The sequence below is a fragment of the Leiobunum rupestre genome, chromosome 10, assembly GCF_980474605.1.
Source record: "Leiobunum rupestre chromosome 10, qqLeiRupe1.1.hap1, whole genome shotgun sequence".
Classification (NCBI taxonomy): Eukaryota; Metazoa; Arthropoda; class Arachnida; order Opiliones; family Sclerosomatidae; genus Leiobunum; species Leiobunum rupestre.
This window is the reverse complement of record NC_143393.1, coordinates 7,228,140-7,254,235: the sequence shown is the minus strand read 5'-3', so window position 1 is coordinate 7,254,235 and position 26,096 is coordinate 7,228,140. Positions and strand designations below refer to the sequence as shown.

The 26,096-nt window shown below is 35.8% G+C and overlaps 1 protein-coding gene and 1 long non-coding RNA gene across 12 annotated transcripts in view; both read right to left on the bottom strand.

The window, feature by feature from the left end:
• Positions 1-3,968, bottom strand: part of LOC149923516 (uncharacterized) — a 38,922-nt gene extending 34,954 nt beyond the window's left edge. For 9 of the 11 annotated variants that reach the window (XM_090160990.1, XM_090160998.1, XM_090160988.1 and 6 more), the window contains exons 1-5: positions 3,832-3,967; positions 2,595-3,309; positions 2,439-2,528; positions 2,237-2,378; positions 1,064-1,249 (exon numbers count right to left, since the gene is read on the bottom strand). In XM_090160990.1, the coding sequence (XP_090017116.1) occupies positions 1,064-1,249; positions 2,237-2,378; positions 2,439-2,528; positions 2,595-3,269 (1,093 nt within the window). In that variant the 5' untranslated portion in view covers positions 3,270-3,309; positions 3,832-3,967. Of the gene's footprint in view, positions 1-1,063; positions 1,250-1,536; positions 1,983-2,236; positions 2,379-2,438; positions 2,529-2,594; positions 3,310-3,831 lie in introns of those variants that run through there. The other 2 variants (XM_090160984.1, XM_090160991.1) reach the window with 2 other exon arrangements.
• A 1,376-nt stretch (positions 3,969-5,344) lies between these two features.
• Positions 5,345-6,526, bottom strand: LOC149923515 (uncharacterized). Its single transcript, XR_016477030.1, has 3 exons — positions 6,226-6,526; positions 5,975-6,118; positions 5,345-5,624 (listed from the first exon to the last, which is right to left on the bottom strand). It is a non-coding gene; the product is annotated as an uncharacterized LOC149923515 (long non-coding RNA).
• Positions 6,527-26,096: the final 19,570 nt, after the last annotated feature.

The window sequence follows — 26,096 nt, the reverse complement described above, 5'->3', positions numbered from 1 at the left end:
AACTATATTAATCAAATCATTTGACAAAAGCTAAAACTATTCTAAGTACCAGCAGAGGATCATCATTTGTTGAATCATATATAAGCTTATACATAAATTGTTAAGTCCATCACATTCATTTTCATTCACATATACATTCAATATTACATAGTATGCATAAATACTAAAATCATATGCTTAAAATGTAAAGAATAGGTTTAAGCTTAAATTTAATTTGTAGGTTTAAAAATTTTGGAATATTTGTGGAAGAACCAAAGTAAATTGTTCATGTTTTAAATCAAACTTTGCCCAATAAACTTCAACTCTGCCAACGTAGGAGTATTCATCCCTGGTAATTACAACAAATTACCAGAGGTTATTAAAGAAACGTGATACTTACATTTGGTTATTTCTTCTTGGGATATTTTTAAAATCAGGAACCCGCGAGGTTTCAACCGAGCAACCGTTAACCCGAATTTTGTTGACGTTAAGTTATAAACCCGCTTAAGTCCAAATTAGAATTTAAATATTTTCGAAATAATTTTTTTTAAACTAATACACGCAATGTAGGCATAACCAATGACTTTAAAAAGATGGCAAAATATCAAAATTACACTAATTTCTAATCATTTAAACCCCCATGAAAATTGATTAAAGCTAATTAAAACCTTAATTTTAAATTGTATTACTTTATTTACCCCCCCCCCCCACCTTAATTTTAAAATATTAGGAGCCCATAAAAACCGGAAATCGCGAAACCGTGTCTGAATATGTCACTTGAGTTGGGTGTATGTAAATCAAATTGATTGTATGCCTTCAAACCAAACAAAAAGTCTATTCTGGGTAATTAAATATTTTTTTAAATTAAGTTTCATCAAACCCAGATGAGAAAGCCAACAATTATAAATAAGAACCTGGGTTTTCAAAAACTATGTAGGTTTAAGCCTAAATATATCTAAGAATTTTCTTTTGCACTCTGCAACAAAACCACTCTTAGGTCATTATAATTTGCCAATAAAAGAAATTGAAGTTCAGAATACGGCATGGTTGCAGAAATGCAAACTGTAAAAGAACTGAAGCTTACCTTGGCCCGCTGATGCTGAGGGTTGTTTATCCTGCTGATAGTTACTGGGACCAGCAATCGCTGGCATGGAATTTGGATCCATGTACATTGTCATGGAATTGCTATCGTCTTGACTATGATGAGATGAGGTCGCGTTTGGTGACATAGGAGGTTCTTCGTATGAGACTAGTGCAGTGGGTTTTATATCTGTAAATAACAAACAACAATATTTAAGACACTCATCTAAAATAATTTCAATAATTTAATTGCAATTTCAAAAAAAATTTGTACCAAATATTTATTGCTAGGTGCTTGGTAAATTTACAATTAATATAGATTTAAGTATGACAATTATTTAACAAAATTATCTAAGACTAGGAGATGCATTAAAAATTACGCAAGTTTTGGTAAAGCTAAATTCTACACAAAATAAATGGGTAATCTTTGGCATAAGGGCAAAATTGAAACCTTAAAATCATGGTAAATAATTATCAAACAGGGAAATTGGACTATATTTTATCTCCATCTTGTATCCTAGAACTGGTATCCAACTTAATAGAATTTTTTTTTTTCTCTTTTTGAACTCTACACCACAATGATGTGTAGGGAACATTATAAAAACGGGCAGTTTTTCGAAGAGATTTTCTCCCCATTGTCACAGCTTTAACAGCCTTGTCCATATTAATAGTATATTCTATTGAATTCTGATTATCTTTAATGATTAAAGGATTAGAGGCTTTAAAGAGCGCTGTGGGAATTACTGGTTTCTTGATCATTTTAGTTATTTTAAATTTCATTGGTCTAACTACACCAGAATTATTCTGTATAACTTTCTCTACAGTAACAACTTTGTAAGCAGTTTTTGTTGGAGATTGTTCAACAGGAACTGGCTCTTTTTTAATCCAAGACAAGTTAGAAGTCGACGGGGTATTAGTCCATCCTGTAAATTAAAGGGCATAATGTCACAAAAATTGCTTTCAATATTTGAAAATAATTGAAACTTGGCAAAGAACTACATTTTCGTATTTTGATATCGTAATAATTCTTTGCTAAGTCATTATTTTCAAAGAGACAGCAATTACAGTAACAATTATGCACTTTAAATCGCATACAAGAAATATGGGGGATCTCTATAGGCTTTGTTTAACTAAACTCTAATGTACCTAGCAAAGTTTGAAAAAGGGCAATATTTACCTTCAGGCCTATCTATGAGATCAACAGTTTCCGGGGTCAGCGTTGCAACAGTACTGTCGTAAGAACGGCTATCAGGAACATTTATTTCGTTATCTTTTGATGTGGCATTTGTGAGCATGAGTTGAGATGAGATGGGCTGGACCTATATAGTTATAATAAAGTTAAAAGTTTTGTCCTACAAGTTATTTTTAATATATCTTACGTTATCAGTGGTCATATTTTGTTCCAACAAGGCGGCAGGCTCCACGTAGTCTCCCACGATAGTAGCCTCCTCAATAATAATTCTCGACTCCTTTAGAAAAATAATAAAAACATTAATGCTATGATTAAAAAACAAATTTAAGCAAAAAGGGCTTACTTTGGCATTTCTTGTATCACTAGGTCCATCTACCACTCCAATAGATGAGGAATCGTCTTCAATCACATCAGCCGAAACAATTTCTTGGTTTTTAGCTGCCGGTCCCTGATCATCAGTCTCACTATCATTGCCATTACCCTGTCCGCGATTCTTCCATTTAGTTCTTTTTCTCTTCCGACCCGTAGGAGAATCCGATGATGGCCTGATAGAATTGTCAATAGTCTGAACAATATTTGCAACGTCGGACGAATGTTGAGCTTGTGGGAATACTGGCACTTCTTGCTGCACTACACTACCGCTGCTTGATTGTCCGTCTTCACCCGAAACCTCGGCTAACCCTTTGACTTTGAGGGTTTCCGCGGTTTTAAGTAAGGCCGATAAATGCGCTTGTCCAACATTGACTTCTCCTTTGTACATAAAATCTATGATGGCTTTCAGGTCAGTGTACCTAATGTCTTTTAAGATCACAATGGGATGTTTGCAGGGGTTCTCCTGGAACAAACTTTGGAAGAACGGGCTGCACGCAGAGAGAACCATCTTGTGCGCCTTTAAACTCAAACCGTCACACGCAAGCGTAACGTCCACTAACTGTTCACTTGTTAACAAAGTCTCGAACACGTTTAACATGTTCGAACTGTGATTGTTCCATTTTAAACAAAATTGTTGTGTACCCATTTTTAAGCCGTCAAACAATCATAAATAATACTTTTGATACCTGCGAAAGAAAAAAGCCAAACTTTTTTAAAAATAGAATTCAACAACGAAGTCCTAGTCCAGCTAAAGGGGGGGGGGGGCTAATAAGGGGGAGCTTATAGTGAAGGGGGGAAACGACCCCACCTTCTTCACAACGACGAGGAATAAAATGGCGTCGCTGAACGCGCCCACTTCGGCCGATTAAAAATCGAAATATTTACAAATTTAAAAAAAATTACACGAACTACAAAAACTTCAATAATCGCGGAAGCGGGAAATTACGTTGAGAAAAAATTAGATTAAGACTATACAGTCTGGACAAAGGGAAAAGATTAAAGCTGTTTTTCCCGAATAAGTCAGCGATACGCGAAAATTTCGCCGGAGAGCCAAAATGGCGAAAGAGGGAACCGGCCCCATAGACGAAGCAAATTTCTATCTGAAGCCGTTTAAAGAAATACCGAAATAATAAAAAGTTATAAAATGGGAAACTAAACGGGAATATTTTATCTAGCTAAAAATTAAACGAATAGGAGCAAAATCTTACTTAGTAACATAAAAGTTACTGACGGAACGCAGCAACGAAAATTGCGACGCCCTAACAGCTCAACGTCGTCTTCAACAATAACCGCCAAATTTGCTAAGATGGCTGATCGGAGGGACGCCTCGCAAAGCATGCCGGGAAAATTCCAACTAAAAAACAGGAGATAACTCCGCCTCTTACCCCGCTGATTTCAGCTTTGACTGCAGAAATAACGATCCGACGACGAAATTCAAGCGCAGTTGCGCTATCCAATCAGAGCGAGGTATTTTCGTGGGGCTAGCCGGGTGGTTTGGCACTAAACAAGCCCCTGTATTTTGGCGAGGAAGGAGCAATGGCGTCCTTTTAGGTTTTGGAGCAATTTTTTCAGGTTTTGCACTGAAAACTCCTACAAGGGTTTCATAAGCCAAATTTACTTGAGTTTCAAGGTGTTTCAAGCCTTAAAAACATAATTTTTATGAAGAAAAATTATATTTTAATTTAACTTAACTTCGTGTAATTAATAAGCAGAAGATGTATAATTTTTAAAACGTTTTATTAGAAATGGGGAGACCGGTGCTACATTTTAACCGGTACCGGTTCTAGTTTTTAGAAAATTTGGATTTAGACATTACTTTGGACCTGAATGCACTTGACTACAAAACATATCATTTCGAAAAAATCGTCAAAATTAAAAACGATAACGGTATTTGAGTTGGTTATGATCAATTTGAGATTTAACTCCAACCGCTAAAAAAACGGTTTAACACCCAAAAAGCCTGACACAAAATGTATTATATATTATATAATTTGTCGTTATTTGTTTTGTTAGTTAATTTTATACCCTACAAACGGCGTACAGTTAGTTATAAAGTCATATTAATCGAAATTCCCATCCGCCATTTTGTATCCAAGCGAGCCCCATGTTTGTTGCCAGCCCAAGAGGAAGAAGGGGGAGGGAGGAGGATATGGGCAACTGCGGAGTGGATCGGTGGATTTTGTTCGGCGAGCAGCTAGCGCGTGGCCTCTAACGAATCTACAATATTGTAGAAACCCTTCGAAAGCAAGGAATAGGTCTTTGCGTCGCCAGTTTTATAGGCATAGGCGTTAGTGCGCTTGATACCCCCCTCCCCCTCTCAGTCACCAGAATGCCGACAGCAGCAGGATAAGGGTGGGTAGAACGGGACGATGAAACGGGAGGCTGATAAATATGGCCTCTATTCAACCGTTTTCGCCTAGCTGCAGCTCGACGCGAACTAACCGGTCCGTTGGCGGCGCCTGTGCGGCTCCCATGCCCATATTCCGCTTTCCCGAGCTGCTGCTGGCTCGGAGAAGAAATGAAACCGCCAGCAAAATTGGAGTCTTTCGCCGCCATTTTTGCGCTCCGAATATTTTTTCCAAAAAGGCGTTTCGCAGTAGACGCGTTGAAGTTTTTGAGGCGATTTTTTCGCTTTGCCAATTTTCAAGAAAATTACTAATAGATTAAAATAAACTTAACTTTTTAAACAAAATTAATTTCAGTATTTTTGTTGAACATATATTATTTATTAGTGTTTGAAGTAATATTGACTATTCATTTTTGTGTACTTTCATCATGTGCATTTTCAAGGAAAACCCTCGACTGGTCGAATGACCGCATATTTCGCAAACGTGCAAAAATGGAGTCGAGTGTTTTTCCCTGATATGACGATTCAAGCCGTAGTCTTGACTGAATCGCTTTCCACATGTTGGGCATTCGTACGCGTGACTTTTATTTAAGAAAAATCTTGGTCTGAATACGACACCGGTCTTGCTATTATGGCGCCCAAAACGCCTCAGAACTGAAATGAAAATAAATTATACCCAACATAAAAAACACGTCATTGTCCCTTTAAGTCTTAACAATTGTCTTATAAATGTTTTTAGACAGTTTCATTTAAAACTTAATATTTTATTTTGTCAGCGTTACAACGGCTTCGACTGGCGAAAATTTCGTAAAATTCATAAAATTTAATTAAATATTGTCACAAGTAAATTTACTTCTGATATCGCTATAGTTATTTCAATATGTTAATTTGGAAATTTCTGTGGGGATTTTCATCGGGTTGATTTAAGCATTTCTTTTGATGTTTCAAGAGGGCGAAATGTCGACTGTAGGTACTACCGCAAAAGGTACAGGCGAATAAATTACTCTGGCGTTCGTGTTTTTCTCTAATGTGACGCAATAAACTTTGTCTTTGACTAAAGGTTCCCCCGCAGTACGGACACACGTTTTTCCTCGATTTCTTCCCAGGATAATTGAGTGAGGTAATAAAGTCGTCTTCGTCTAATATACCTACAAGAATACAGGCGCGGTAGAGTATTAGACATTCGTAATTAATTATCAGCTAAGGATAATTAATTAATGGGCCAAACTTTACTAAAGAAAAATTTGACAAATACCATTATTATTTTTTATTTCAGTTTGGTTTAACACTTTATTTTTTCAATATTCCATTATCGTCGTTCTAGGCGTTTGTATTTTCCGTGAACTTCGAGATGCGATTCCAAATTACAATTTCGTTTGAAAACCTTTTGGCAGAAGGGGCAATGAAAACGTCTGTCAGTACACGTATGCTTTTCGCGGACATGTCGCAATTTATTGACTCGGAATGTAAACGTTTTCAGGCAAAATTCACACACATGATCATCTGTATATCATAGAACAATGAAAAACATCTAAGCCGTTATTAATTAATTTATCATCAGGCTGCCACAGTATTTGCGTGTACGTGTTATCATAGATAACATAAAAACATAAGTATAACAATGCACAGAAATTATCACCGAACTGATCTCAGAGTTATTCGAAAAATAAGATTTAGTTTAGCACAGAGTTCCCTAGTATCTTAAATATACCATAGCCGAATTATACTACTACCAAAGACTATAATAGTAAGGGACTTGGGCGAAAGTTTCAGTGTCGAGAAAAGGTTCGGTCGGATAATTAGCATTAAAACAATGCTTATGGTGATTATGTTATTTATGCTGTTATGTTGATCAGTGGCGTCCCCAGGGTGTTCGAGCCCATCCCGAACGCATAGAATTTACATACCACTAGAAGCTCCCCTCCCCCCTTTTAATAGTTGTTTCTATAAAATAGGGGAAGTCACGTGTAAATGTTTTTTTTTCTACGTCACAAGCTATAGCTATTGAAGATAGAGAGCCCGCGTTGGAGTCGATAAAGATTTGGAAATTTGAAGTCCACGTGTGAAACGTGCGTACTAGTATTGTAAGTCGGAAAATTTTCCGCAGAAAATGACCGAGGCCTTTTTTCCGGAAAAAAATTTATTCCATGATTAGTCGGATTTACGCCTCATTTTTCTAAAATAAAAGTAAATCTAAACCTCTAGACTAGTTTAACTGATAACAATGTAACACTACTAATGTTTTGTAGTATGTTTACTGTTATTACACATTTTATATCGATAAAAAATTAAAATATTAAAAACCCTTGAAAAGTAATTTATGTTTCAATTTTTTATTTTTCCGATTTGGGGAAAATATTTACGCATTTTATTTTTCAACTCTAGTGCGTACCAATAAAGTACTATCAAGCTAAAGCTCATGACGTAGATAAAATAATTTTATTTTTTTATTGTTTCTTTTTATGGAAACACCTATTAATTTTGGGGTGCGATATTGATTTATAAGCCTAAAAAATGAGTAATATAACTAAATAATCTTAATATAGTCGGAAAACCTCCGCAATGCCGAGGTTTGACGCAAAAAATACATAGGTCTTATGAAGATTAATTGTTTCGACACTCGCAGTCTTGGCACTTTGGCCTTAGTTTGAACAGGCTATAAAATAAATTTAAATATTAAGGTCTAATTTATAAAAACGTCAGGGTCTAGGTTTATATTATGTATTCTTTCGATTTGAAACTGTCGATCAATTCATAGAAATCAATGACGAATGATGTAATTACAACTATGGATCTTATTCCCGATACACGCGGCAAGGCTTAATTAGTTTAAATAGGGGGACATTTCAGTCGAAACACGTCTGGTCGTCTGCAACAGAATCTGCATTACACTACATAAATCAAAGCAGACGACTCAAAGAATGAATTCACCAGAAATTGTTCCTCTATTTTCACTTGTTAAGCCTTGCCGAGTGTATCGGGAATCAGGTGGAGTGTCAAAAACTAATTAAGGTTAACGGAAATAAATTTCATATTAACAAAAAGTCTACGTTTTCTTATGACTAGTAGGGCTTTAACCGCCCTAATTAGCCGTGGTTTTGAAGATTTTCCTTACCAATTTGAACTTTTTTTTTGCAGATTTAAGAACTGTAGAGAAATTCTCATGAAAATTTCCCCACTAACGATTTTATTCTAGATCTTAAGATAAACTTTAAAATATTCCCTTCGTAATTCCCCTGAAATAACCGTATATGTTTTGACCAAAAATAATGACAACATCTACTGAAAATTTAATTATTTTATTAAAAACACAAAAGATAAGGCTTTTTGTTTGTTTACTATGCGTCTTCAACAAAACTGTCAAAGCAGTAATGAATGGCGTTTCTTTTTGAGCCGACATATCCCGGGCAATCTGACGGTGGTTTTTATGTGTTGTTCCAAGACGCAATTCCTTTTAAACACCTTGTGGCAGTTGTAACATGGAAAAGTGGCCGCCGACATTTCGTGTGTTTCGCGTTTGTGTCTTCTCAAATTTCTATTTTGAGTAAAAATGGCGGGACAAATTTCGCAAGCAAAATATCTTCCTGCACCTGAAATCGAAAATATGATCATCGAATCAGATCGAATATATTATTATAATCACAGACCAAAATTTATTTAAGCTTTGCTTGAATGTATGCTAACCCTTCCAAAGGAGCGTGGTTTATTTCCGGGCAGACATTGAAAAAAATATGGATATGTCAATAAAATATTTTATTTTCGCTCAGTTCATGTTTTAGTAAAACCATAGAAAATATAAAAGAGGAATAGCAACTTCAGCAAAAATATCGATTGGAGCTATCTTATAAGGGCCTCCAAATTTTGAAAAAGGACGCCCAAAATTTATTAGGTGTTTTTTACGAATTTCCTAAAAAAAAACAGAAAGCTTTCTAATACTTAAGAATGATATCTTCTAAAGATGTTTTAAAAATTATAATTTTGCTACGTTAAAAGCGACTAAAGATTCATTTTTTTTGTGGTTTTCTTTGATTAAAATTAATATATCCACTAATATTTTGGCCTCCACCCCTAAAGATTTCTAATATTAAGCGCTCCCTTAAATGCTTAGTGGTTTGTTAAGGAGGTTATCTGTTGGGGTCTTCCATAAATACCGTATTGGAGGTTATATTCCCTTTAAAGAGAGGGAGCTGTCAATATTGGAACTCTTTGGGAGACAGGAATAATATAGGTTATATTCCCTTTAAGCATAACATTAAGAATTTGTTAAAAACATTTCAAAACGACACGTCAATAATGTTCGGGGCAATTCAAATGTCTATTAATTGAATTAAAGTTGACTTTCGTTTTGCTAATTTTCGTTTCATTTTTTATAAAGTCTAAACATAAAGGGAAGTGTGAAGTTCCATATTTATGATGGATTAATGAATTTCACAAGTTTAACTGAAGTTGGAGCTAATTGGCGCTAGTTACGTTAAAACAAGTCGTAGCCCGTTTTAGCAAACGACTTTTCGATTTTGTTTCTACATCATTTAAAGGGAATATGACCGTCAATGAATTCTTTATGGAAAATCGTTGCAATTTTATAGATTACCAAAAGACCAGACTAAGTAGTGCTGAAAATGTCTTAATTCATAGAAGGGAGCCACCAATATTGGAATCCTTTGAGGGCGACAAAAATACTAGAAGTATTCACTTTAATAGGCGCTTCAATAAATGCCGCTCTCTTCCCCTATGCGCCGGCGCGAGTCTCTAAATAAAATAGTCACGTGTTTATGTTAGTTTTATTTGTAAGGCTAAAATTGATAGCGCACGCGCAATTTTTTCTTTCAGGAGGCGCGTGCGAAATTGAGCGAGCCCTTTTATATTGAAATATTAAGCAGCGCGCGCTTTAAAACATAACGTTTTTAAAAGTAAGTCCTGCCTCTCTGTATTACTAGCTCTAGGCAAATCGCGTCTATTATGCGCTACTGGAATTTGCGGGGGGTATTTTCGGTTGATTTATATTTCAATAGACGTCGCTTAAGTCATAACATCACCGATTACTCAGCGATGTTATTGATGAGCGTTACTAAACGTACCCAAGGTCACTGGAAATTATAATTAGGAACTAGAGAAAATATAGAAGAGGAATAGCAACGCTAATATATATATATATATATGTATATATATAGACGGGTCTTAACTCATAACATTACCGGAATTTATTAGGTACCCCCAATCCCTAAATTCTAAGTATACCGTCCTCTTCTATATTTTCTATGCGTAGACGCTTTAAAGTTAGTTTTCACTCGGCCCAAAACGCTGAGACGGTGAGCGTTGACATTTAAAATCTCCGTTAGGCCTAACGGCTGGTTTTGAAATGGTCGACGCAACACCAGCCTTAAGGGCTAGTTTTCACTGGTCCAAAAATGCCACAACGGTTAGCTTCGACGGAAAAAATTCCCGTTAGGCCTAATACAATATTTTATTATTTTTGCGTCCGCCGTCGCCGTCGTCCCGTTTCTGTCCTAGTGAAAACCAGCCTTAATACACTTTTTTTGCGTCGCCAGTCGCCAGCGCAGCGTTTCTACCCAACTGAAAACCAGCTCTTCAGTATCGTAGGAACGAGGGGCGGGGGGTACAGTTTAACAATGTACCCCTCTTCAAATTGGAACGAGGCGCCAAGAGCTTATTTTTTTATTACGTTTAAGCCAGCGCCCAATTCAAACCGTACCCCTCTGAATACAAAACGTTCCTACGCGCCTGTGGCTCTTACTTACTTGTTAGTGATGACAATAATACAAGAGTTATATAATATGAAATAAATCATTTAATATTGCAAAATTTAACTAAATTTGTTACACATTCCGCCGTGAGAGTCCATTTATATTAGATGGACTTATGTAAAAAGCGTTATAAAAATTAACATCGTGATATGTATAGTTCATCGATGCAACGGTTTGCAAATATGGTCGACCATTCTGTAGCGTCGTTTGAAAGATTTCCCGCAACCATTGCAATAAAAGAGTTTGCAATCCCCTCCAATATCCCCGTGCCTTTCCCTCACGTGTCTCTTCATGGCGTGCTGGTAACTGAAGGATGTGTTGCAAATAGGACACACGTGTTTCGTGGCGAAATGCTCTGCCTCCGAATGGTAAATTACCAATGACATGTCTGAAAAGGTTCCCAAGAAAATAAAAATTTTAGCAAATAAAGTTATAGGTTCCAGACTGTATACTAGAGCGTTAGGCCTGTTTATATGTTTATTTTGGATTCACATAAGCGTGTCAGTTCGCTATCTTCCACGTTTTATAGTTTTTATTAATTGACCGATTTTAAAATTACATTATTGCGCGCGACACTACCTTTACATTATGAGGTACAGCAGACTTATTTACCCGCTTTTATACAAGGAAGCGTATTTTCGGGCGCAAAATTAAATTTAATATCCAACAATAGCCATTTCTAGAATGAGGAGACTTTTTAATGGAACACGGACTAAGTCGTTAGGCCCAATACGCGTTCTTTGCCTTGTCGTCATTGCGAGCACGTCCAAGAGACAGAGAAAATATATAAGAGGAATAGCAACTTTAACGATTAACTACCAGTAATGTCAAAACCAGCGAAAAGGTAGAAAAGTCGATAATGAAATATACATAAACCGGGCAGGGTTGCCACAGTTTTTCACATTAAAATTCCCTGACTTTTTCAGGTTTTCCCTGACCATCTCCGGACATTTTCCCTGACTTATTTTGTGCGAAAATTTTGAATTTTTTACCTTAAATTTTAATAAAGATTTTCTATTTACAACCTAAATTAAATTCCCTGACATTTCCCTGATTTTTAGACAACTTTTTAAAATTCCCTGACTTTTCCCTGATTTTTAGACCCATATTCAAATTCCCTGACTTTTCCAGGAATTCCAGGTTTTCCAGGTACCGTGGCAACCCTGCCGGGAGTACCCCGCGCAAAACTTCCGAAAACTAGAGGTGCTATTCCTCTTTTGTATTTTCCATGCAAGGGTGCAGTGGCGAGGAGTAGGACCTTTGATTTTAAAGCGAATATTTTCTAGCTGGGTCCGTTATCTTTTTGTTTATGACGTGAAATCTAAGTTAATTCATCCCAGTTATCAATGATAATTTCGACTAACTGACACACTTAAGGAACTCAATTATAGACTTACGCTAAAACTATATATATAAAAACCGTGCAATAAAAATCAACATTTTCCAAATATAACTTTCGTTTTTATAAATTCTTCGTCATCTTCGTTACATATAATAATTTTGTTTGAAAAGTGTTAAGGCCCCTTTTTTTGAAGTACTATTTAGTTATATTTCGTGCAACCTTAATATAGAATTGACTAAATTTTCCGACAAAAACTTTTAAAATAAATTAATTTATATATATATATATATATATCAAAGGATATAGGCCTAAAGGTGAATAAATTTAGTAAATATCATCCTCCAGGCCGTGACTCGTTTTGAGATGAGCCCTTAGCTTGTATCTTCGATTGAACTTGGCGTCGCAGAAGCTGCAATGGAAAGGAAACGGCTCCGCGGCGTGCTGTTCCCGGATGTGCCGGACCAAACTTCGCCTGGAGTACATTCCTCCGCAAGTATCACAGCGATGCATCTCCGGTTGGTGGTGTTTCTCTTTCTCGTGCCTTCTCAAACTCGTCCTCTGAGCGAAAGATTTACCGCACTGGTCACAGACGTGTTTCGATGACCTGGAGCCTCGTTTCAGGTGTAACAAGTAATTGGAATTCCTGCCTACAATGAACGATCGAGTAAGTTACGTTAAGTGGAAAAATCTACGTTTACTAAAGTCTCCAAAGTACATTCTCAGCTAAATCCATTCAGCCCATTCGCGTTTTAGATAAACGCTAAAATTTCGGTCTAATTTATAACTGTGGATGGTGTTACGGTGATCGTCAAGAACGACTGAGAGAACTGTCAACTACCCGAAAAAGTAAAAGAGTCCAACTACTTTAGGAGGGAAACGTTGTCTTTTCGCCTGGAAGGCCTATCGGACAAAGAACCACCTATAACCTCAAATAAAGTTTAGTTTCCCCTTAAAATCGTTTATCTTTTCTACCTTTTCGTGTAGTTTAAAGAACTATTTTTATGAGCTTACAAACTATAAGCATTGTCCTTAAATACAATAAAAAAAAACAATCATCTTCGTAATTTTTATTTACATGGCACGATTTGGTTTAAGGCAAAAAAAAATAATAATAAAGACCCGGGTTTTGAGCAATAAACAAACTTATAAAATTTTCATAAACGTAATTTTTAAAGGCACTTTTCCCCGAATTCCTAAACGTGAACGTAATTCTAGCAGCGTAATTTTGATTATTCCGTGGGGTCCCAAGTGATATCGTGAACCTCCTGCATGTGCGCTTTCAATTTATACCGTCTCCTGTAATCCCTTTTACAAATATGGCAATCGTATTTCGTGGCCTTTTGAGAATGCACTTCGCGTAGGTGTCGTAAAAGGCTCCTTTTCAAGGTGAACCACATGTGACATTCCCTACACTGATGTAACGGCGACCCTTCAAGAAAATACAAGTGGTGAATAACCGTTCTAGCAATAGCTCGATAGGCCTACAAAGAGTGGACCAATATGATAAAAGTGGATACCAAAACTGACTAGAACTCAATGGTTTTATTTAGTAAAATATAAGACTACAATTTTGTTAGAAATATTTAATATCAATTTAAATTCCTTCCCAATCGTGAAAAGATTTCATGTGGTACTTTAATTTGTAAGCGCGCACGAATGAAATCGAGCAAATTTCGCACGTGTATTCTTTGGTAGATTCCGTCAAGTGTTGTTCTCTTTCGTGTCTTTTTCTATTGTAATCATACGCGAACGTGGCGTCGCATCTACGACATTTATGTTTTTTGTAGGTTAAACCTGCAAAAATTATCCCCTATTAGAAGTAATTAACCATTAAACTTATAAATATATACGACTGAGGTAGTTGTATGCTTAGATTTAAATAAAAATAAATCAAAAATGTTCTAAGAAATTTTTTTTGTGATTTTTATTCGCGTGTTCTTTGAGGTATGAAATGAAATACGAAAGAAAAGTTCATTCGATCGTTTCTAACAAGTCGTTTCGGTAGAAAACCACCGAGAAAAACTAGTTGAATAGCGAGGCCCTTCAGGGTTGATGGGATTCCGTGGAAACGGGGGTTGTTATCAAAAGCGTATATGTTTGAGGTTCAACGAACTTCTGCCCCTATGACTTCGTAGTGCGGACGCAAAAAACAAGAGTCCTGTTCAGCAGGAAACGAGGGGGTTTAACCGGAGGACGGAGGGGAAAAATTGGGTGGTACTCGGGCGCAAATTATACGCGTACACGAGCGTCGATCCACGCCAAATACTCACTCCGAGATAACGTAGTTATACTTACGACTCACTATATAGTTAAATCCGAAACGACGATACGCGGAATGTACCCATCCCTACTGTCTGTTAAAAGTACTCGGTGAAGTTTGAAAGAAACAGGTGGTGTAGCGTAGATTCAGAGCCGCTTGTGCGTGTTCCTCAAATGCATTTCCATGTTGGATTTTCGAGCGAAGTTTCGCAAGCAGATATTACACTCGAACACGTTGGGGAGCTTATGTCGTTCGCGTTCGTGTCTGTTCCGGTTGTAATTGTACGTGAATCTTTCTAGGCAGTAAGAGCACTTGAATTTCTTTCCAAAGTCCGGATCTGGAGGGATGAAAAAACTCATGAATGCCAGAGGAGATTAGAAGCTTAAGCTTAAGTTAAATACTTTTCAACGTTCTTAGGAAATAAACAAGCTTGTTCCGTTGGATTTTTTTATTACAATTATAAATTATACATATTTTATACATCTTTATTTGATATAAAATGACGTTACAATTGCCAGTTGCTTCTTTTGATATTTCTCTGTTTGCATATGTTCAGGTGCGATAGTAAGGTATCGTTGCGGGTGTACCAACGCAGACAAAATTTGCATTGGAAATTGCGTTTATTGTGTTTTTCGCGTTTATGTCGTCTCAAATTTCTATTCTGCGTAAAAGAGGCGTGGCAAATTTCGCAAGCGAAATAACGCACTGAAATAAAAGAAAATATATAGAAACCCAAATATCTCATCTATCTTCAATACGGTTTATTTAGAAATTGAATAAGCCTAATTGGCACAGATACGTCTTAGCACAAGTACATAATATACCTCCAAAGAGATAAGTATGTATCTAGAGGATGCATCGCATCGTGGTTCAACTTATCCGATTAACAATTTTACTGTATAATATAAAAATACAACGCGTGGGGTATTTACTTATTTACAATCCATATTTTAACGATTGTAATAGTTTTAGAAAGTCACTATATGACTTAAAGTGATCGGCTTTCCGCTGTCCTACAAAATGTCGCAAATCACCTGAAATGCAATTCTTCCCTCATGAAAAAATTTCATAATTGTTTTAATCGTATTTAATTTTTTTTAAATACGATCAATATAAAATAATTTTTTAAATACGATCAATATAAAATTATTTTTTTTAAATTCGATCAATATAAAATTATTTTTTAAATTCGATCAATATAAAATTATTTTTTAAATTCGATCAATATAAAATTATTTTTTTAAATTCGATCAATATAAAATTATTTTTTAAATTCGATCAATATAAAATTATTTTTTAAATTCGATCAATATAAAATTATTTTTCAAATTCGATCAATATAAAATTATTTTTTAACTACGATAAATAAAAAATTATTTTTTAACTACGATAAATATAAAATTATTTTTTAAATACTAAATAAATATAAAATTATTTTTAAATACTAAATAAATATAAAATTATTTTTTAAATACTAAATAAATATTAAATTATTTTTTAAATACTAAATAAATATATATAAAAAAACCATTTGTGAAAAATTTCAACCGATATCCCGCGACGCCTATGCCTGCGTCGATCTTAAGGGAAAAATATTAATTAATCATGCCTTATATGACAAAGCAGAGGGAACATGCAAAGGTACATGTTTCAATGGAGAAACATCATCGGTAAATGTAGACGGATATTTCTTTTCAAGAGATATCTTTAATACTTCTGCTATTTTCATAGCCACTAAGGTGTATTATTGAATTTAATAGGCCTAAAACGTATTTAGGTAACTGAGAACGTACAAATCGCAATTCAAATGGAAATAGTAACGACATCAGACGGTTAGGTTATTTAAACTATTTTTCTCGACACAATAGTTCTTTTTATAAAATAACCTTGGCCATTTGTTGAAATGTTGCCTCCCCGCTTCAGGTGTGGATCCGTTTTCTCTCCCACTAAAGAGTTTATGAACTCATTCTTAGGCATTGGCTGAACATTTCCAGGGTAACATTTCAACAAGATGGGCAAGCGTAAAGACATTTTATAAAATCAACTATTATTGAGAATCCCCCAATGCTTTGGGAATTTATTATTAATAAAATAAATCGTTAAATACAGCTTTAATTAAATTAATAGTAAAATATTACTATTCCGTAACTATTTATTTTTAAAAAGTGAAATAAAATAAAAGTGTTAACGCCCGATACAATTGGGCAAATGGAAGGTTTCCGTTTGGGAGATCTTAGGAGTAGGTAGTAGATCATGGTAGCGGGCGTAGAAGCTAAGACTCGTACGTTTTCGCTTTCCTAATTACTTTCTTGATCATACTTCATTCGGACCCACTCCCCAGCTCTGATACAAAATCTTTATGGAATCAAGTGACAAATGAAATTAGCTTTTATTAGTGATTTGGTATTATAGCTACAGATCATGCTTTTTATGACCAGGTATTTTTCGCGTGATTATTCTTTTTACAGATCTTTAAATGGGCGGTCAGAGTATCTTTGCGAGTGTAGGAATGCAAACAAAATTTGCACTGAATTTTTCGGTTGGTGTGGCTTTCGCGTTCGTGACGGTTTCTGTTGAAACTGTACTTGAACGTTTGTTCGCAATGCCTGCAATTAAATTTCTCATTGTGCACTGAGTAGTTGTAGTCGTAGTTGATTACTGTAATCAAAAATAATAAAGCAACTAAAATCGTTAAAAACAACGTAATATTGGCGTCTGCACTGGTGTAAACCATAGTTTTCATCAAAATAATTAGATACGCTAAGAAATATTTTATTGACATGTACAAAAGGCAAAAAATAATAATTTTATTAATATCAACGGCTAGGATTGATTTTTTTCTGACGCTTGTAAAAATCCGGATGTTTTTCGCGCATGTGACGTAAAGTGCTGGGACGGTGACGAAACTGTTTACCGCATATTTTGCATATCAAACAGTTTTTAACGTACAATGCCCAACCTGAAAGATACAAGAAAAACAATTGAATTAGAGTTACTTTTATGAACGAATAGAATAAATCATGTTTACATAGGTATAATAAAATAAACACAAAAAGTAATTTTATAAAATTATAAGCAATTTTAATTATCAATGATTTGGGAATGGATATTACTAAGCCACGAGTAGCAGTAGCGCACCCTACGGGGGGTGTGAAAACTGTGAAATTACATAGAATTTATTTAACTTTTTTTCTGGGCGCGCCACTGATGCGCAGTTTCCGTATGATTCCGCAGTTTATCTTTATCGCTAAATGACCAGTGACAGGATGGACACCTAGAGCGACGTTTGTAGGCTAGTGGGTGCTTCAAACGAATGTGACGGAGTGTACTCGTTCTGTGGGCGAATGCTTTGTGACATATTTCACAAGTACGATCCTCCTGTGAAAATACTGAGAAAAACGCTTCGATTTAGACTTATCTTAACTCTTATTAAACCGAGGGGTTTATCAGTTCTCGTAGTTAGTATAAAAGCTTGTAGCTTTGAGTGTAGAAAAGTGATTACGTAACTGATTACAGATCTGGAATTACCAACGGCTGTGCTCAGTTTCGGATGTCTGAAATCAGTGTACGTGAGTTTTAGCAAGTGGTTTAACCTCTGGAATTGAACCCTCCCACTAGTTTAGTTACTTAAAGCACACCTACACGATTATAATACCAAATGTGTCTTAAAAGGAGCGACTAAAATTGTAGGAATAGAGCAGATTTTGTCATAGAACTCGACTAATATTCATAAATAATTACGTTACTTATTTTAAAATTTAAAATTTCAAAATAAAACGGAGCTAAAGTCGTTGTAGCTTGGTGTCTATAGTTTGTAGTGTAGAAGGAACATTTTTATCAAGCAAAACGACGCAAAAACAATCGAAATGTTTATTTCTAAAATATATATTTTATATACATGTTTCGTAACTAGCTGGAACCGGTTCGAGGGAAGCGTCAGTTCAGTCGGCTTCCTCCCCCCTCCAGATCCACGTGACTTCGTTGGTTTAAGGGGGGGGGGGGGGGGCTGTTCCGTGGCATTATCTGTTGAGGAAGCCGTGCTCTTTGAGATAGTGCGAGTTTAACGTGTCCTTTCGGGAGAAGGATCTTGAGCAGATTTCGCAGGTCGGTTTCGCCGATTGGTGCTGTTCCCTCTCGTGACGTAAGCGGCTCTGATTGTACGAGAAGCCTTCGTTACAAAAACGACACATAAACCTTTTACCTGAAATAAAAACACAACTGTTGTCGTAACCCAGAATTTTAAATTTTAATATTTAGACCTAAGATTAACCATTGATTGCTTAGTAACGTTCAGACAATGCAATTTAATTGTTGCCAATCTGTAGTTCATATCCGACGTACCAAAAAAATACGCTAGTCACACCATTGCACCAAAAAGAAGTTTATATTCCATTTTAGTGGGTGAAAATAGCACAGATTCTTTTCACACTGGGATTAACGTTTTGGGGATCTCCAATGGAAATATTATTCTAGACTACTATTTTCTCTGCTATATTATTTCTTGTAGGTAATTTAGAAAAAGCGGACTACGTGTCAAAGGTAAAGAAAGTTTAAAGTGACATTGTATTCGTTGAAATTAAAATAGATATCTCAAAACATATTCTACATTCAAAGAAGAAGTTGTGTTTATCCCCCCAAAAGTGTACCGACATTTGCTATTGACACCTGCTAATTGTATTCCCAATTAGTTGGAAAATACTAATTGCCCATTAAAAATTGTAAAGCCTGAACGCGTCTAAAGTCTAGAAATAGTTGAAGCACTTATTTAAAAAAAATGTAAGGCACTTTTTTATTCGTGTAAATTTGTCCAAAAATATATAACAAATACGATATAAGAAATAATAACGCAATACTTTGTTCAAAATAAAAAATCAGTTCTTTTTGTGTACAATCGCCATGTGAATTTTCAACTGCACCGAACGCAAAAAGCTTTCGTTACAGTTGGAACAGTCGTAGCTTTGGGGCAAGTGTCGCGTTTTAACGTGACGCATTATGTCAACATGATGTCGGAAAAATTCTCGGCATATTTTGCAAGTGTACCCGATCCCGACGCGTCGCTCGCAGATAAAATCTTCCGCTAAAATAACAAAGAAAAAATATTTTAAATAAAAAAGCGCCGCATCGGAAAACAAGTCGGTCGGGTCGCTATAAAAAATTTCACAATTTCACTAAACCATATTAATCTCGAAAATCTCTCTTTATTATAACTTATTTAAAATACAGGGGTATATGTATATTACTCAAACTGAACCAATAATTTATTTAGGTTAGCAGATAATGTATTCAGGTTAACAATTAATATGTGGCCGCAACCGTAGCTTCAACCAAGAATATATTAATGTATGTTCGGCGCGGTGTTTTTTCAAGGAAGAGAAACTAGTGAAGCTTTTGTTACAAATGAAGCACATCGATTGGTCTTTGAGATCAGATTCTTTGTGTTGGGAATTCAAATGCGAAATTAACGCTGACTGTCTGTCGAAGGTCTCCCAACACTGACGACAACGCAAAGTTATTTTCCTCCGTCTTCGGTCTAAAGTTGTAATGAAATCTTATTCATGCATTTTAAATCTTTATTCAAACAGTTTAAAAAAAGCAATGAAACACGTCTTATTTTCATTGAACCGATAAGTTTATTCACTTCGGAAAACAAAGGAATTACAGACAAAATAGACTTTCCAGTATTGAAATACTTTTCTATTTTCATTATACAACGTCATTTTATTAATGACCAGCCATTTCGTGTACAATTCTGACATGGCGCCTCAAACTGGGCTGGTGCATATAGAAACAATTGCATTGCTTGCATTGGAAAATTTTCCTTTTCTTGTGACCTATTAACTGAGCCGCCCACTGAATTCCCCCAGTTTTGCGTCTAGTTCTAGCGACACTCGTCTCACGGACCATACTTGCCAACGAGTCGTACTTGGGTGAAAAGGCCAACACAGTGGACCCGGCGTTTCTAACCGTTTTCATTCTTGCTAAATTCGCTGCACGCAGTAATTGAAATCGACCTAAAATAGTAATTTGGATAAACAACAGCGAAAACACGAATATAATGTCTATACAGAGTATAACATTGGCAATAATTTAACGCTTGAAGGTTTGAAATATTTTATTCTATAACGCGAGTGTAGAACAATGCTTAATTTAGCAGACATTTAAAATTTAAAGTTTATTGACATATGACTCTGACCACGTCTTGGCAGCCATGGAATGGACAGTTTTAAAGTGTCTATGCAGACTTGAGGATCGAGTGAAACCCCTGAAACACACGTGACAAATCATATTTTCGTGGTTGGAGTGTTTTTCTCTAACGTGACGTACTAAGTCGCGTTTGTGTTCGTAACTTTTATTCTGACAAATCACACACTCAAATCTCTTCCAATCTGAAATGGAAAATAACCATTAGATTTGTTCTCTACTAATTTTACTCTTTTTTTAGGTAAGTTTTTGGTTATATAAAAATGTTAAATATAATAACTATTATATAATTCAAAATAACTTTTAATAATTATCATTAACCAGTTTATAATAGGAATTTATTTAGACAGTCTAGAAGGCAGGGAGAACATCTCTAGGACTGAAATTGACCTAATTTTAAATCCACTTGGACGCGACAACACTGTGAACGGAATTCATATGTCGTCTCAAACTAGATATCCTAGAAAATGAAACACCGCACGTAGGACAGGCCGAAATATCTTGAACGCTTTCGTGTTGCTCTTTCTTGTGTCTTGACAAGTTTCTCGCGTGATTGAAAGTTTGCGGACATTCGGAACATTTGTATCTCTTCACAGGTGCTGCGTCGATATATTCTGTTAATTACCAATAGTTAATATTAGCTTTTTCTCTCCGTTGATATAATTTGATCGTTGTAGTTTCACATGCTGCTCACGCGGAATTTCCCTACATGTCCTTACAAATTTGATGCTAAATCGAACAGTGGCGTAGACAGAAATTCGCCAAGGGGGGGGGGGTGGGTTAAAATATGTGAATGTTAAGAGGGGGTCGAAATTTAGTACAGTCAAAGGTAGGCCCAAGGGGGGAGTCTGGACCCGGAACACCCCCCTTGTCTACGCCACTGAAAACGAAACATGGTCTGCAAATAGATGCTGGGTTTAACGTAACTAGCCCCAATCACCCAAGCTTCTGTTAAATGTGTTGTCAGATATGTGAAATTCGTTGATCCACCTCTGTTACAGGGTGTCCTTATAATGAAATAGAGCAAAATACAGATTTGATTTAATCAGATTTAATAATGATATAAACATACAGGAAAGTGATCAGCTCCTGGGATCGACCATAAATTAGACCCCGATGCCACGAAATTTTGACCGGCGGCGGCGTGGCGCGGCGTTTATATGAAATTTTGTTTTCATTGTAAGACGTTTTAGCAATCCCTTTTCTATGAGTTTAAGACGTTAAGAGTACACACTAATTACCAACAGACGTGATAAAGAAAGAACTGCATTTTTGTTAAAGCTGCCAAGAGACTGATATCAACGGAATATCTGGTAGCCCTGTTCAAAAAATTATAAACCGCAATAAACCATATCTAATTAGAGAAAACATCGGCGTCATAAATACAGACTTTCACACTCTCTTTAAGATTAAACTTGATATAAAATGAAACAAAAATTAGAAAAACTAAAGTTAACTTAAATTCAATTAATATACATTTTAATCACCGTGAACATTATAGACGTGTCGTTTGAGATTAGAAATCCTATAACACGATAAGCCACAAACAGGACACACAGAAATCCCTAAGACGCTTCGATGTTGTTCCCGTTTGTGTCGTGACAAGTTTCTAGATTGATTAAAAGTTTTTGAACATTCGGAGCATTTGTATTTTTTTCCAGGTATCTCGTCGACGTTTTCTGTTAATTATCAATAAATATAATTAAATATTTAATAATATCAAATTTCATTATACTAAGATGGTATTCAATTGCTGTCAGTTCACACGGGATCCAAGAGCAGGATTTAAAAACACTTTGGTGATTTAATTGTTTTTCAACCATTCAGAAAATAGAAACCATATTTTCAAAAAGAATAATTTTGATTATTTTAATACAGCTCAACCTAACTTACAGAAGTGATTCTGAAAGTCAGTAGTTCCTTCTATTTTGTGAAGACTCACTTTCCCTACGTCATAACGTCGTCTTGGAAAGTGGTAACAAACGACATAATGACGTTGGGGAAGCTACTCCTCCCGAGATACAGGGTAAAGATATTTTCACAAACTGACTTTAGGAATAGACCTATTAGTAAATTTAAATCAGTATTTTAAATTAAACAAAAAACCTGTGGTTTTGGGGTTTTATTTTAAACCAATAAGCGAGTTGAACCTGGGCCTTATTTTAGTTTAGAAAAAAATTAAGTAAAATTCCGTTCGCCGTGAATGGAACTTAAGTGTCGCTTTAGACTATAAATTCTCAAAAATGTAAAGTGACATATTGGACAGCTCGGATGATCTCCTTTATGTTGTTCTTTCTTGTGCCTAGACAAACTCGCCGAATGGGTGAAAGTTTTCGAACATTCCGTGCATTTGAATTTCTTGATCCGTTGCATCTCGCCCGCGCATTCTGTTAAAGTTTCAATAAATTATATAACCTTGTAATTCACCTTTGAGGAAACTTAAATAGACTAACCAGGGGTATAATCCGTATGTATATGTCACAGCAAGAATATATTCAGGTTAACAGATAATATGAAGCCCCAACTGTAGCCGGTGTTTACACGATTTTGGGCCTACACGGCGAGTCTCCGATCTTACGGGAGGGGTTTAACGGTGGCGAAAAGCGGGAAGATGACACCAGGAAAGGCGGAAGGGCATGGCTTTTCTTCAGGGGATCACGAGGAAAACAAGGTCCTACATATTACCTGTTAACCCAAAAACATTCTTGGTTCACAGAAATACCCCTAAGCAGAATATTTACATTTTTCTTGAGCTAACAACAACTCCTGACCAAACAATCTTAATGTTAGTTTATAAATAAAGATCAGCTGTTTGCATTCCTAGAACTTGTTACTGAAGAACAGGATTGCCAAATACCAATCTACATTATATGTCTTAAATATGCCACAATGCTTTATATGCCACTGCGTTGTCTAACAATGATTTTATAATTTGTACCTAAGCCACATGATTTTTCTATGTTTTTAATTTCGTTAAAGGTCTATTGATAATTCAGTAGACTGGTTGCTAGTTTGTTTTTTTAACTTTATTAAATAAATTATAAAAATTGAAAAAGGTCGTTTTATTACAGATAAAACATGTTAAAACTACATGAAATGAACATTAGGAATTTACTTAGAATTTTTGGTTTCCTTTATGAGCTTCTTGCATGTGTTGTTTCAGTTCAGTAACATTGGAAAATGAAACACTGCAAATTGGGCAGAGTGAAATCTCCGGGACGGTTCGATGGACTGATATCTTGTGCGAACGTAAATTGCCGTAATGTTTGTAAGTCTTATAACATTCGTCGCATTTGAATATCGGTTCTTCCACGATTTCTGGTAATTTCGAAAAAGAAGGGTTTTTCTTAATTACGCCAGTAGTTTATTTGTTTATACTTAAGGAAAATTGTTGAGACCAGGGGCGTAGGAACGTTCTAGACGTTGGAGGGGGCAAATAGAAACGAAAAGGGGCCTGGAGAATGGTTTTGAATTTTTAATGGCGTGTAGCTTCTCCGAATGCATGTGTACTGTTTACTACTATAAAAATTTGCGGGAAAAGACTAAAATTTAAACACAGTTGGGGTTCCATAAGCTCTATATGCTTTTAAAATGAGAATTTGAGCCTTTTGAAGATTTCAACTGACCAACAAGTTGGAGGGGGCAATAACATGAGTTGCCCCTCCCAGCCAAGTTCTAGGGCATTGCTCCCCTGCCCGCCCCCTGTTCCTACGCCCCTGGTTGAGACGATTCGCATCATGGTTGAATTTTCCACAGGTACGAGAGGGGGAATGAAAAACGTCACTGCCGTGTGCTTCAATCACGTCGGAAGACACCAGTTTAGAGGAAACAAAGATATAATCGGATGATATGATTTTTTAGAGGGAGGAGCTTAAGCACTCTTCGAGCACCATGAAATTATGAGCAATCATCTCAACACATTCATTCTCCTCAAACATAAATAAATACATTATTGGTTTCAATTAACCAACTATACCATGCAGGAAATACGCTTAATTAAAGTTTTGGCTTAAGAAACTTAATATTAAAACATTTATGAATTAGATCCACCATTAATTTCTCACTGTCTAATCGCCACCTAGCGGTAGAAATCAGAAATGTAATTTCTATTCGGGGGCAAAAAAAAACCGTTACTTTATAACTATTAGAGATGGCGCTACAAACTAATATCCGATGCCTCTGGGTAAAGAGGTCGATGAATAAAAAAAACATTGCAGCGATCCAACACGAATTTGGTAGTGAAAAATATCTAACCATTGTCATCGCTTTAAATAGGATCATAATAACTGGAAAACGTACAACATGGGACAAATTGACATAACTACCAAAAGTGTGACCGTGAATTTAATGAAGTTAAAAAGTAGAAATACGGCCGCCTAGTTAGAATCCCGAAAATTTAGGAAGCTCGTGAAAAGGCTTTTGGTTGATTTATTAAAGCGACTCAAACACTACCACTAACTATCTGTTTAAAAGTAGTTACGTAGTTCATTTAACTCGAGCCTTCCATTTGTTCCATTCTTGACCGGAACATTCAATAAATCTTTGTAAAGTATAGAAACTGTCACAATTTTCGAAATTATACCACAGCGAAAATTGGATGTTACCGTGTTTTTGCTGCTTATGTCTCTTTAAACTGCTGGCATGTGTGAAAGTTCGCCAACATTCGGTACATCGGTAGGTCTTCGTCACCGATAGGCCGACATGTTCTGTTAAATTACCAATAAAATGGATTAGAATGCCAAGGATGTTTTACAATCTCTTTGTTCGTCGTTGTAGTTATTTTTGCCTTAGAAACTATACCACAAAGCAGTTAAATATACGCTTTATTTAAATACAAAATGATAGTAAAGTAACTGGGAATTCAGTTAAAGTTTTATCACATGGTAATCACTATGATTTCTGTGAATAGAGAGACTAAAATTTCTGGCACCGTACCATGCCATTCTAGAATGCGTCTTCTATCATTCGTTACCAAGGTAATTTTTCATTAGCCTCTGTTCCACATGGTCCGTTCATTACAATTCAAGTAAACTAGCTTGCAAGTTAAATTTTAAAAATCTACTTGTGTAACATTATTAAATGAATGCAACCAATTAGATTTACAGAATTTGCAGTTTCAGTTTAGTAAGCTTAAAAAACGACACGCTGCAAATTGGACAGAGTTAAATCTGTGGAACGATTTAATGGCATTTCTTCGGGTAAGTATTTAGGTACCAGAAAACAATTGTAACACTTCCAGCGTGGGTCATATTTGAAATTATCTTCTACATTTTCGGTTTCTGATAATATCGAATAAAGTTATTAATATTAGCAAAACTGGGAAAGGATTTAATCACTGTGAATGAGAGATGGATACAAGAACACTGCATATGGTTCACAGCAGTGGCGTAGACAATTGGAGGGCGTAGCTTTGGCAATACTAAAATTTAACATAGTTTGAACCCCTCCCTTGAAGGATTTCTGGCTACACCACTGGTTCACAGCGCGTATCGAGCGCTACCATGATTACCTTTCTTGTGCCTCCACAAATTTCTAGAATAGGTGAAAGATTTCCTACA